Here is a 12685-nt window from a genome sequence, read left to right as displayed (position 1 = left end):
CAGCCGCGCATTTTGACGGCGTCTTCTCCCTGTGTACGCGGCGCCGTAGTCAGGGCAGGGGTGACTAACAACAAAGGAAGCTCCCCGAAGTTTCTTTTTTAGTCGGACTGGAAGGCTGTGAACAGTAGCCCCCCTCCCCCCCAAACTCGACTCCCGTGTCCTGTCCGGCCTTTCTCTTCCCAATTCTGGGCGAGGTGTGTCGACTGGCTTTTTTTTTTTTGCTGCCGTCTTGGTATGGTCACGGCCGGTCTCGACGCGCGCGCTTTCCTGTTTTGAGCCAACGTTTTTTGAACAGCGCTGGCCGCCACGAAGGTTTGAAGCGGAATGGAAAGTGTCGCCCCTAGCTGTATTCTAGTTAGTTTTCGTTTGCTTTCCCTGCTTCTTTCCAGTTTTTGTGGCATGCGAAAAGCTTTGAGTGCTCAGAGGCATAATATTTTGGATTCATTTCGCAAGTATAAAGGAACAATATGCAAACTGGACGCCCAACCAATGAGAAATGCAGCGCCCTATCTGGATGCCACCTCATTTCCGCTGCCGCAAATGGCCGCCGCGTTGCTACACCATCGGCTCGAAACAAGCATTTCTAGTGAAGATTAAAATATCAAATATTATGATTTCGGTGACCTCATTGCGCATTCGGGACTCACAATGTCCCTTACTCTGCATACAAAGAATAAAGACCCCATGCTTTATCTACGTCGCAGGGCACCTTTAACGTGCTCCCACATCGCACAGTATATGGGCCTCTAGAATTTTGCCTCCATTGAAATTCACATGCCATGACCGGGACCAGGCCTGGTTATGTAATTTGATCGATACATGGAGGGTTTTTTTTTTTAAGCCCGCTGTTGCGCGGCACCAGGATTCGAACCAAGGTCCTCTTGCACACGAAGTGGATGCTCTACCTCTACGCCATCACCGACAAGGTTGATTGGTTTGTTCATAGAAGGTTGTGGCCAAGTACTGCACCAGGGTGGCCAAATCCTGTTCTAGTGAGGGAGTGCATTGTCGGTTCTCGTCACCGAGATCAGGCTGCAGCCAAGGCCTGGTTTGCAAACCTTAAGCCTATGACATTGATACTACGCTATGTACAGCACGCTGCTGGCAGCATATTTATATAGTAAGTGCACTGTTAAAATGTTAAGAATGCCAACTGTCAGAACAATGTTTGGCTGCATGAGCCCTTTTGATATACTTCCAAGAAGGGATGCATGAAAAAGGCACTGGGAAGACACCCAAGGTGGCCATGTTGATTACCACCATCTAGCAGTGGCCGGCGGACCTGCTCGATTCTGCCTCTCATGAAAGCTCTCTGTTCAGTGAACATGTTAGCACAGTAGTCCAGTGATACAAGCCAACCTCATTTGTCCAGTTATACTTCCTGAAGGAAACAAGCAGCACATACCCGGACAAGCACATTCACTCTGAACTGAAAACAACCAGTACAATGGGACTACTGGTTCATTATTAACTGAACTGGGGCCGTGCTAAAGATGGGAAGCACACTGCTGAAGCTCTACATAATTGACTCTCTGGGGACTGTGCTTTCTTGGATTTCCAGAAGGCATCTGACCACATGTTTTATTAAAGGTGCACTAAAGAGGAATCTGAACTCGTCTTTTCACCGCGGGAACTTGATCTACATGTTCCAAGCATCCTTAGAAACTTCGAATTATTGTCCTGTGCGGCCAATTTCCCTAATTTAAATCGGGCTGCCATGGTGGCTCAGTGGTTATGGTGCTCAACAGCTGACCCAAAATGCGCGGGTTCGATCCCGGAGGCGGCGGTTGAATTTTGATGGAGGCAAAATTCTAGAGGCCCGTGTACTGTACGATGTCAGTGCACATTAAAGAACTCCAGGTGGTCGAAATTTCCAGAGCCCTTGACTGTAGAATTCCTTATAGCCTGAGTCGCTTTGGGACGTTAAACGCCCATAAACCAACCAATTTAAATCGGATTAAGTGTCCTTTTTTTGAACTTGATGCAGACAGTAGGACGAGTCACCTAACGCGTGGAGTGCCTTTCAGGCAGTCGCGTGGCGGCTTCGCTTTCGATTTTATTTTGGTTTTCAGGTTTCCGTGAATAAATAGGTCCAGTCAGGGACTACATGGTTGCAAATTAGGCCCACGGAGATAAAAATATACGTGGACTCTTTGCTTTCGCCAATCACTACATATCACTCCGCCGATGGCAGAGCAGCAATCCGCCACAGGACTGGATGAAAGGTTGGCTGACTCCTCCTACCGTCTGCGGCGAGTTCAAAAAAAGGTGGGAGCCAGGACGTTTAATCCGATTTAAATTAGGGAAATCGGTCACACAGGACAATAATTAAAAGTTTCCAAGAATGCCTGGAACGTGTAGATCGAAAGCATAGCTTTTTGGACTTGTTGGTGCATGATCATAGCGAGAGAATATAGCACAGAGTAGGACAGGACACAAGAAGACACGAACAACACAAGCGCTAACTTCAAACAAATTTTATTTCACACGCGCAACATATTTGTACACCAAAAACCCGTCCTCACTTGTGCTAACAGTAACGTTGCTTGAGAAACGTGAGTTCTTCATCACATAAAACGATAGAGGGAGTGCTTACACGTCTCTCCCGAAGAATTTATCCTTTCAGCTTCAATTATTAATCGCGTGGTCATGTCCCTACTTTTTGCAAGCACAGCAGTTTTTTCAAAAAATGGTTTGCACGTTTTAGATTCGCGTGAACGAATGTGGTCAACAAGTGATTTCTCTTCTTGGAAGAGCTGCTGTGCTGCACATGGCAGAAAACTTTTTTCATGTGAAAAAAGTTCCCAGAAAAGTTGAACCTTTTAGGGTATGACGATTCTTCTGCTGTTAAGAATTCTGGTGAAATCATAGAGTTTGTCCGGAACTGGCGTGGTGACAATATTAACGCGTTTTCAGTGGATATTAAGGATCTATATTATTCGCTGCCAAATGACAAGGAACGTTGCTGTGTTGAGGATTACATTGAAGATTTCGGGTACATTTCCTTCCAAAACTCGGCAGGTATATCAGTGGGCAACTTCCTAGAGCTTTTAGCATTTTACTTGAAATCAATGTTTATAAACTGGAAAGGAAAACCGCACCTTCAAAAGGATGGAATATGTATCGCATCATGCTTCGCCTCGGTTTTAAGTAACCTGTTTTTATCCCAACTTGACAAGACTGTCATTAGTAGCCTTGGTGGTATGAATGTTGTGAAAACCTTCAGATTTGTTGAAGATTTCCTAATCCTTGTTAGCAGTGATTCTGGCTCACTAAAGTCAAAAGCCGTATACATTTTAACTATCATGAAGGATTGTTTTGACCCACCTGTTTTAACCACTGAATTGCCAGTACATGACTCTATCAGGTTTTTAGACCTCAACTTCACCTTTCACCCTATGAGGATCCATAGCGCACAAAATTGAAGGGACACAACACAAGCGCTAAACTTCCACTGAACGATCTTTATTAAGATCACATAAGGTACAGGTACAGATGACTAACAACAATTAATTATCTTGTCAAGTTCATGACGTGTCAGGAATGAGAAAAAGAACACAATGCAAGCCACCAATCAGTGAGCACGTTTCGCACTATCGCCCGCTGCCTTGAATCTAAGAAAGCTAAGTCTTTCCTTGATCATAACACCGAAGGATCACTAACGCAATTTTCCAATCCCTCTTTTTCCATCGCCGCAGCTTCAGTTATCGCCCTCATTTTTTGATCACTATTTTTCCCTACCACTCATCGAACTTAGGCGCGCACTTGTGACCCCGGCAGTGATGAGCCAAATTACCTGGCCCCTCATCTCTGACGTTTCTGTAGTGCTCGCTGAGTCTCTCATTCAGGCACCGGCCTGTCTGTCCAATATACAACTTGCAAGTGGCAACCTGTGTACAACGTTATCGGTGCAACTACAGAAACGTCAGAGATGAAGGGCCAGGTACTTTGGCTCGTCACTGCCGGGGTCACAAGTTCGAGGAGTGCTCAGTGGTAGGAAAAAATAGTGATGAAAAAACGAGGGAGATAATTGAAGCTGCGGCGATGGAAAAAGAGGGATTGGAAAATTGCATTCGTGATCCTTCAGTGTCATGATCAAAAAAGGACTCAGCTTTCTGGGATTCAAGGCAGCGGGCGATAGTGTGAAACGTGCTCACTGATTGGTGGCTTGCATTGTGTTCTTTTTCTCATTCCTGACACGTCATGAACTTGACAAGATAATCGTTGTTAGTCATCTATACCTGCACCTTACATGATCTTTATACATGTTGACTACCCACTAGCCCAAACCCTGACCCTTCTAAGTTATCTTTCACCCTAATCACATTTGTTGGGCCTACAAGCCTTGTAGTAACAAGCGTGCATTACCATATCATTCTGCACATTCCAAACTCGTAAAAAGAACCATCGTCATTGTGTGTTTTCAGAACTCCCCGAGAAAATCTTGTACACACAGGATGCATGAAAGTTTTAAGGAGCAGACCAAAAGGCAGACTGATGCTGGGTACCCCGGCGATGTCCAGGTGTCCATTGCCGAGAAGCTTTAAGAAAACTGAATGAAGATCAATGTCAACAGCCCCCCATGCAAGGTGAAAGGAAGCGTTTTAATCTATTGCCATATCTGCACAAGATTTCTCATAACCTGAAAAGAATTGGACAGCGGGCAAACGCAACTGTCGTATTTTCGGCACCAAAGAAACTTGCTTCGTTGTGCAAGATTGGGAAAACCAACAGCAACAGAACACGTGGATCCACGACTCGTCATCGGAAACCGTACGTGCCATGCATTGAAGGTGTCGTATATAAAATACTGTTATCATGCGGGGGCCATTACATCGGCCAGACGGGGAGATGCCTCAATCAGCGATTGATGGAACACGCACGCGACGTCAAAAACGGGAAAGAGAAATCACTTATTGACCACATTCGTTCATGAGAATCTAAAACGTGCAAACCATTTTTTGAAAAAACTACTGTGCTTGCAAAAAGTAGGGACATGACCCCGCGATTAATAATTGAAGCGGAAAGGATAAATTCAGGAGAGACATATGTAAGCACTCCATCTATCTTTTTATGTGATAAAGAACTCTCGTTTCTCAGGCAGCGTTACTGTTAGCACAAGTGATGACGGGTTTTTGGTGTATAAATATGTTGCATGTGTGAAATAAAATTTGTTGGAAGTTAGCGCTCGTGTTGTTCGTGTCTTCTTGTGTCCTGTCCTACTCTGCGCTATATTGTCTCGCTGTGTAGATCGAGTTCCCGTGGTAAAAATACGAGTTCAGATTCCTCTTTAGTGTACCCTCAAATGCAGAACTTGCAGCGAGTTGGATAACATCATATCTCACATCACAAATGCAGTCTGTCATTGTTAACGGGGCTCAATCTCGAATCACAAGTGTCACGTCTAGTGTACCTCAAGGATCTGTATTGGGTTGACAAATATTTTTATTATGCATATCAGTGATATAACTGATGGCATCCAATCTCAAATGCGTTTATGTCCTGATGTTTGAATACTATACAGGGATATAAAAGGCGCAGATGATGTGCACATTCTTCAACAAAACCTATACAGAATCAGCGAATGGTGCTAAAAATGCTATACGAGCTGAAATTTAAATAAAAGAGGTTTCATGACATTTACCACGAAGAAGAATCCACACGAGTAGCTATAATCTGAATACAGTGAAAGCTCGTTAATTCAACCACCGCTAATTCCGAAATCCGGATAATTTGAATTGCCTGCTTGCTCTCAGCCAATGCCCATGTAAATCTGTGGCTTCGCACCCTTGCTAATTCGGGATTCCGCACCAGTTAATTTGAACAGGCTCCCGAAGGGAGGGCGTATCCAGGTATGACCAGCGCGGTAAGAGATCACTACAATAACCCTACTTAGAACCTGAATTCCATGGTGCAGAGTCACCTCTGGCAACGGCAGACGACAAGTGGACGGCCCCATCTCCTAGAACAGTTCTACGACTTAGTTGTGGTTTCACTTTTCAGAGTTCCGTGCAATGGCTGTTCAACCGCCAGCATCAGCCATCAGCATCATTGGCACATCACTAGCATTTCCTCCATGTCTACCCCTTAGATTCTTCGCCGAGCGTTCCCTTCGCTTCCATCCGCATGGCTCCGTTCTTCCAGTGCACTGAAACTGCACGCTTGTCACAAGCCAGTTCATACAGCCTCCTCACACACCATGGCCCCAGTCGCGAGGGGTGTGAAGCTCCACAGTGAAGGATGCCCTTACAATTCTGCACCAGTTCTGCTTCAACGACAGTATAAAATAGCACTGATGGAAACGTCACTGCCGTGCCTCAAAAGCAGGCACCCACTTTCACCAAATAAACTTACTGTGATGCAAGACAATTTTTGGGGGGCGTCATTTTCGGATAACTCTAACTTTTTTTCAGTCCCTTGAATTTTGAGTTAACAAGCTTTTACTATAGTATAAATTTAAAACAAGTTTAAAGTCCAAATACCCAGGACATGAGCTAAGGTGGCAGAGGCCTATGCTGCAGCGAGAGCTGGGAAAGCTTCGGGCTTTCTGCGTCACTTTTGCTTTACCTACCAAAGAAGCACTGTATACAACCAATCTTAGTCCATTCTTGAACAGTTTGGGACCCTCCAGTGAGACAAAGAGAAATCGTCCAGAATTTAGCTCCTTGGTTTGTGTTAGGGATTTACAGCAGAGATATTGATATATGAAAAGACTGCACTCTGAGCACTTGGAAAACTAGTGACGTAAGTTGAGTTATTTCATGTGGTTCGTGATATCGGTACTGAAAAGTCAAATTATTTACTCACACCGCACAGGCCACACATGCAAGGCATTTCAATCCACGAAACGATGTTTTCTTTCTATCAGAACGCTCACCCACGGGTGGAGGCGCAAGCACCGGCTGCTGTGGCGGAGGGCCCTCCAAAGGGGCTAGTGGCGGCCGCAGCGGCTGTTGCAGCTGAGAGAAGGGCCCTTCGGGAGGTTGGCTCGGCTCCTGGCCTCCTGCAGAGCAGGTGGAACCACTCAGTGCGAGCAGGTCTGCCGAATACGCGCCAACGTATCTGCACATGTGGCAGCAACTTCAAAAGGCACATTTCACGCCGGTGCCCACGGTTTTTCGCCTCCCTCCACACACTTCAAAAGAGAACATCTGGATGTCACGAAGGCTGCTTCCACTAAACATCTGCAATGTGGTCAGACATCCACAAATCGGCTCAGACATTACAAACTGCCCCAAAGCGTCGTCAATATGTTAGATCATACCTTCGGTGACAGGTTCTGTTTGAGACACTGGCATCAGAATATTCCCACTGGGCGCATCGTTCCACGAGAAGCTTGAGTTGGGTGGCTGCAGTAAAAGAGAAGTCAGCTTGTTTGGATCGTTTCTTCCTAGGCCAGCCATGTTGACAAGTTTATCCTGAACATCTATCGACACGGAAAACAGCAGAAAGCCGGTGGCGACAGCACGCGATCAGAGCTAGCTAGGCTACGGCATCATGTTATCGTGTACCGCTGAGCCAGGGTTGCCGTTGGAGACATTTTGAAAGGAGCCAAAAGTTGAGCTGAATGTAGCCAAAAGTAGCCATACCATTCAATCTTGGCGCCAAATTTGATAGAACGGAAGTCATAAAATACAAATGCCGTGTCTTCTGACACACGTGTGTCAGAAGCGAGGCAGAAAGGGGAGGGGAGGGGGGGTTAGATCACGTGATCGGACACAACTAACACCAACAAATTGAATTGACATAGAAACAAAAACAGAACAGGTTTTTATAAAATTCATAAGCTCTGTATTGCAATCTTATCAAGAATCTTTATTTAAAGTGTACAAACAACACAAACAAATGCTCAGAGACGGGACCGGAGCTGACAAAAAAAAAGACGGGTTCGTTGCTTTCCCTAGACGCTTCGCGCCGCAATTGCTGCAATCAAGGTCTTTCCATCGGCCGTCCAGTCGCGGGCAGTCGTCCGGAGAGTACGGCAAGTGTGTGCACGTCCTCGCCTGCATCGTGCACTGAGCAATTAACTCGACATTCCTGACGAAACGATGGCAACGGCAGGGCGAGTGGTTGTCTACGGTGGGAAAGGAGCGCTTGGAAGCGCAATTGTCTCTTTTTTCAGGCAGAAGCAGTGGGTGAGCAATGCATAGTTGTTTCAGCCTTTGCTAAGTATCGCATTTCTTTCGCCGGTCGGTCTTATCAGCTGCGTCTAGACATTGCAAGGCCTTTTTCAGGTCGCCTGTGTGAGGCATTTAGTGACTGCTTAAGAGAGATTTTGCAGCAACAGGTGTCTTGGAAAGTTACTAATGTTCTCGAGTGGTCTTCCAGTGGGTTGCATCTGTGGACCATTTCCCCAACGAAGAAGCCGACGCCAATGTGGTGGTGCAGTCGTGCGACACGTGGGCCAGTCAGCACGAGCTCGTCCTCGAGGGGGTCGACAAAGTTCTCCAGGATGGCAAGATCGATGCGCTCATCTGCGTGGCTGGCGGATGGGCTGGGGGCAACGCAGCCTCTGTCGGTGAGCTCTGCTAACCTGCGAGAGCAATGCTAAAGCAGCGCATCGGGAGAAACATTGTAGTTGCAAAAAAAGAAAAAACTTCGACGCTAGGTGCTCAGAAGACGTCCGGCGTTGGACAGCTCCGAGCGCCGCCTCCCGCTGCTCGAAAATTGGCGGAGGAAATGCGATAACTCCAGTTCGCGTTTTTGAGCTGTATGTGAGAAACAGCCTGAGGATTCCATTCAATCACTTTTTACGGGACACTCGCGTTATGGGCCTCTTCGATTTACCATGCTCTGGCCTGCAGGTGCATCATGCAAGGTAGATAAGCTGGTAGAGAAAGTCCCTACCAGCATTTCATTTATTTTATCCTTAGGGGCCCGAGGGCATTACATAAGGAGGGGCTACAGTTGGTGTAAATACAAGCATGATGAAGGCATTCAGCAAAGCGGAAAGTTGGGCAAGTTGGATAACGTTCATGATGTAAAAAATAGCGCACAGGGAACACACGGGACGGAAAGTAAACGACGCAGACAAGTGCTAACTCGCAACTGAGGTTTATTGCTGATGCGCGCAATATAAGGTAGTCACTTTAAAAACATAAAACAAAAACAACCACAAACAGTCCCTCCTGGAAAGACCAAGTCAGAGGAAAAAATTGAAATTGAAGCATCAGGCGCCACTCATCGCTGTGGAAGATCAGTTAAAAAAACCGTTATCAAAAAAGGAATTCAATGCAGCGCTGAGGCTAAAAAATCGATTTCACAGTCTGCCAAGTTAACAGAGGGCTCACTGATACACGGATTCCGACATTTCCTAATATGGTATGCCTCCATTATCTCGCGTACACGCTGATCTCGATGTCTGAAAAGTATGACGGTACTAGAAAAAATCGGTTTACAAGTTTTCCCCTTCTGCTCTTCTTTTTTGCTACATTCCCGGCAATGCTCAGGAAGATTGCCATAATGATCTTTTAGGGAGTTACGGTGTTCACCAAGCCTAATGTTGAGGCATCGCCCCGTTTGTCCTACATAGACAGCTCCGCAGGACAACGGTAGTTTGTACACTACACCCAAGCTGCAGGGAACAAACGGGGCGCGGTGCCTAACGGTGCATCCGCGCTTTTTTCGCTTATCTCCAACACCTTCTTGCCTGTTCCGTATCTGAGAGCATAAACTGCTCAGCTTGCTTGGCCCGGAAAAAACCACCTGGACGCCGTAGCGGCTCCCTACCTTCTTTAACCCATGTGCCATTCTATGCACGTAGGGCACCACGCCGACTTTTTGCCGCTCCCTTCCAACGTCTTGGGATTTTTGTGCCCTTTTAATCCAGCGCACTAGTTTGCTGCACGTCATCGAGATGACATGCATGGGATACCCTGATTCCTTGAGCCTGTTCACCTGTGCAGAGACGCTCTTTTGGAAGGAGTGAATGCACGATTTGGTGATGGCTGCCTTAATGCAGGACGTCACGCTGTGGGTTTCTACGTGGACACAGGCCACCACCCACCGCGGGTTCGAGCTTCGCGCGAGCCAAGGGCCCCGATCAGCCGTCACCACACACACACTGGGACGCCGATGCGGTGCACTCAACCTCCGCTGGGAGGAGAGCGATTCGCCGCAAAGAAATTGGCCTCCAAGTTCACAAAGGAGACGTTTATTCACGTCGTCCTTCAGCAGTACACAAACACTCAATAGTCACCCCGTCCCGGGGGCGCGCGAGGAGCAAGGCTCCGCTGCGCGCACGAAGCGACTCGAGTAATGCGCGCCGCTAGCACGCCGCTGCAGGAGAATGTCCCCGCGGCAGTGCTGTGATCTCCCTCTCGTGTCGACCGTTGGGCCGGTTGCGAGAGAGAGTGGGCAATCAACGCAAGGTACGCCTGTCTGAGGTCGCTGGACCCCGCTGGACAGGCTCGAGCCGCTGCAGGTCAGAGGACACGTGCGGGCGAGCTCGAGTAAGCACTGGTCCGAGCAGCAAAGGCCGGCAGGGACAAAACAGTAACGTACGCACCTTACGCTGTCTCGGAGGGATCTCTCTCTGGGCCCCGTTCGGACGGTCGCGCGGTGCGCGGCCGCCCCAAAGCGGGTCCCGTATTCCCGCCAAAAGGCGCCAATGGCAAAGGCCCTTGGGGAGCCGGGGCGGAGCTGTGGCTAAATGACAGTGATTAGTCACCCAGCCGCCTCTCCACCGCCTGAGGCGGGAGCAAGGGAAAGAGGAGAAACAACGCAGGAAGCCGGCACAGCCGCGCAAAGGCAACGGCGGAAAGCCAGGATTCCCACAACGCGATATTTAGATCAAGGCCGGTGGTTGGTGACAGAAGATAGTACCTGCGCTTCTTCGCGTGCTGGTTGCCGAGTTGGTGTTTTCTATCACGCTTTCAGTGGTCGGGTCATAAATATAGCATTTATTGCCTACGTAAAGCTTGTCAAAAGCCAGTTTGGAAATGCCAGGTTGGAAATTCAAAATTTTCCCTTATTGCGCAGTTTGTCCCTGTAAGTTTCCGCCCACAGGACAGAATGCTGCGTGAATTTTGCAGGCGCTTGTTGTCGTGGCAGTGACTTCCAATGCTGTTTTGGTCAAGACGAAGGTCGAGGTGATTGGCACAAAGTGCCACAATTGTGTTTTCTGGTTCAGACCATGATTCCGTGCTTGTGTCATCGAGGCCTAAAGAAAGCAAGTTGTTTCAGCGCATTCGGTTCTTTGTATCAATGCTGGCAGCTTTTAAGACTGCTATTTCGCGCTGGATGTTGTCTGTTTCGTTGGGGGGTGTATCGGTGTTAGGTTTTGGCTCTGATGACTCTAATTTGGCTATACGATTACTTAAGGACTGTATTTGTTTTTCCTGTGAAGCTTGAGTGAGGGTGAGGTGGTCTATTTCAGCACGCAGTGGTTCAGGACCTTCTTCTGGCCGCTGCACGCGCGTTTCAACGGGTTGAGTTCAACAGCAGCAGTTGCGACAGGCAGTTGAATGCTAGCACGTCAGTTAGTGCACGAAGAGAACTACGACACCTCTAACAGAAAAGCAATGGTTTAGGTAGCTGACCTGAAACATGAGGAGTGCGTTGACCGGTCCATGTGGACCTAGTGGCTTGGCTGGTTAAATGGGGGAGCGTTGCCAGACGGTGACCATTGTCGCTGAGACCGGCCTTCGGGTTCCAGGCGGGTGCAGTTGACATTATGGGCACTAAAATTCCCAATCTGCTATGGCTCTGATAGCTGTTGTGTTAGGTGTGGCTCAAGGTATACCGAACATATTGTGATTGTTTTATAATGAAGGATGGCGACTGCAACACCTCCGGAGAGCTTACTCGCTTGCTCTCGGTCAGCCCAAAAGACTTTATAGTACTAAGCTGGTTTGCTGTAGGCATAAAGCCGCAGGGGAAAGTGTGTTTAAAAGTAATAGTCCACGACAGGGAATGTCATGCTGGATGGTATTAGGGAGCGTAGTTGCTTTTGGGGAAGTGTACAAACTGATACTAGAGGTCGGTGCCGCTGCGGTGGCTCAGTAGTTATGGTGCTCGGCTGCTGACCCAAAAGACGTGGGTTCGATCCCGGCCGCGGCGGCTAGAATTTCTGTGGAGGAGAAATTCTAGAGGCCTGTGTACTGTGCGATGTCAGTGCACGTTAAAGAACCCCAGGTGGTCGAAATTTCCGGAGCCCTCCACTACGGCGTCTCTCATAGCCTGAGTTGCTTTGGGACGTTAAACCCCATAGACTAACTGAACTAGAGGTCGTATTTTAGATTTTATTCTAAGCAATAATATCTGCCCCCTCATTACAGGCAAGAACACATACTCCTCTCCAAGCTCGGGAAAAATGAGCTGCATAGACTTGTGTTTTAGCTCACCCTCTGTTTTTAACGATTTTAAGTGGGAAACGTTGGGGGTCTGATAGAACCTGCCTCCTGCATTGCTTTGGTATGCTCATCCTATAGGCTATGGATGCGTTGGCTTAGCAAGACAAGTTGGATCCAGTGCACATCTCCCCTGGTCTGTGCAGAAACAACCGCTCTCACTTCATTTGCTATCCAGTTGTAACAAAGTGTCCTTCCAGAATAATATTCAACAACAGACCTCCAGCTACCAGGCTCTTGCGGGGTGAAAAGATGTGCCAGAATCTCAGCGTACTGGATACATTACCTGGCATTGCACTAAGACTGGATCCGCTACCTCCATGGTTCAGTTTTCC

The 12685-nt window shown here is 47.8% G+C and overlaps 2 protein-coding genes across 5 annotated transcripts in view; one reads left to right on the top strand and one right to left on the bottom strand.

The window, feature by feature from the left end:
* The window catches only part of PAPLA1 (Phosphatidic Acid Phospholipase A1), a 106363-nt gene extending 98815 nt beyond the window's left edge, over positions 1-7548 (bottom strand). For 2 of the 3 annotated variants that reach the window (XM_089578087.1, XM_089578089.1), the window contains exons 1-2: positions 7265-7547; positions 6878-7003 (exon numbers count right to left, since the gene is read on the bottom strand). In XM_089578087.1, coding sequence (XP_089434213.1) covers positions 6878-7003; positions 7265-7403 — 265 coding nt within the window. In that variant the 5' untranslated portion in view covers positions 7404-7547. Of the gene's footprint in view, positions 1-6877; positions 7004-7264 lie in introns of all 3 variants that reach the window. The other variant, XM_089578090.1, reaches the window with a different exon arrangement.
* Positions 7549-7864: 316 nt separating this feature from the next.
* The window catches only part of Dhpr (dihydropteridine reductase), a 44268-nt gene continuing 39447 nt past the window's right edge, over positions 7865-12685 (top strand). Inside the window, exons 1-2 of one of the 2 annotated variants that reach the window (XM_089578100.1) lie at positions 7865-8135; positions 8329-8518. In XM_089578100.1, the coding sequence (XP_089434226.1) occupies positions 8049-8135; positions 8329-8518 (277 nt within the window). In that variant the 5' untranslated portion in view covers positions 7865-8048. The remainder of the gene's footprint in view (positions 8136-8328; positions 8519-12685) is intronic. The other variant, XM_089578101.1, reaches the window with a different exon arrangement.

Source organism: Amblyomma mixtum, chromosome 3 (assembly GCF_055824585.1).
Source record: "Amblyomma mixtum isolate Tamu chromosome 3, ASM5582458v1, whole genome shotgun sequence".
NCBI lineage: Eukaryota > Metazoa > Arthropoda > Arachnida > Ixodida > Ixodidae > Amblyomma > Amblyomma mixtum.
Note: the sequence above shows the minus strand (reverse complement) of the source record. Positions and strands in the feature narration are given on the sequence as shown.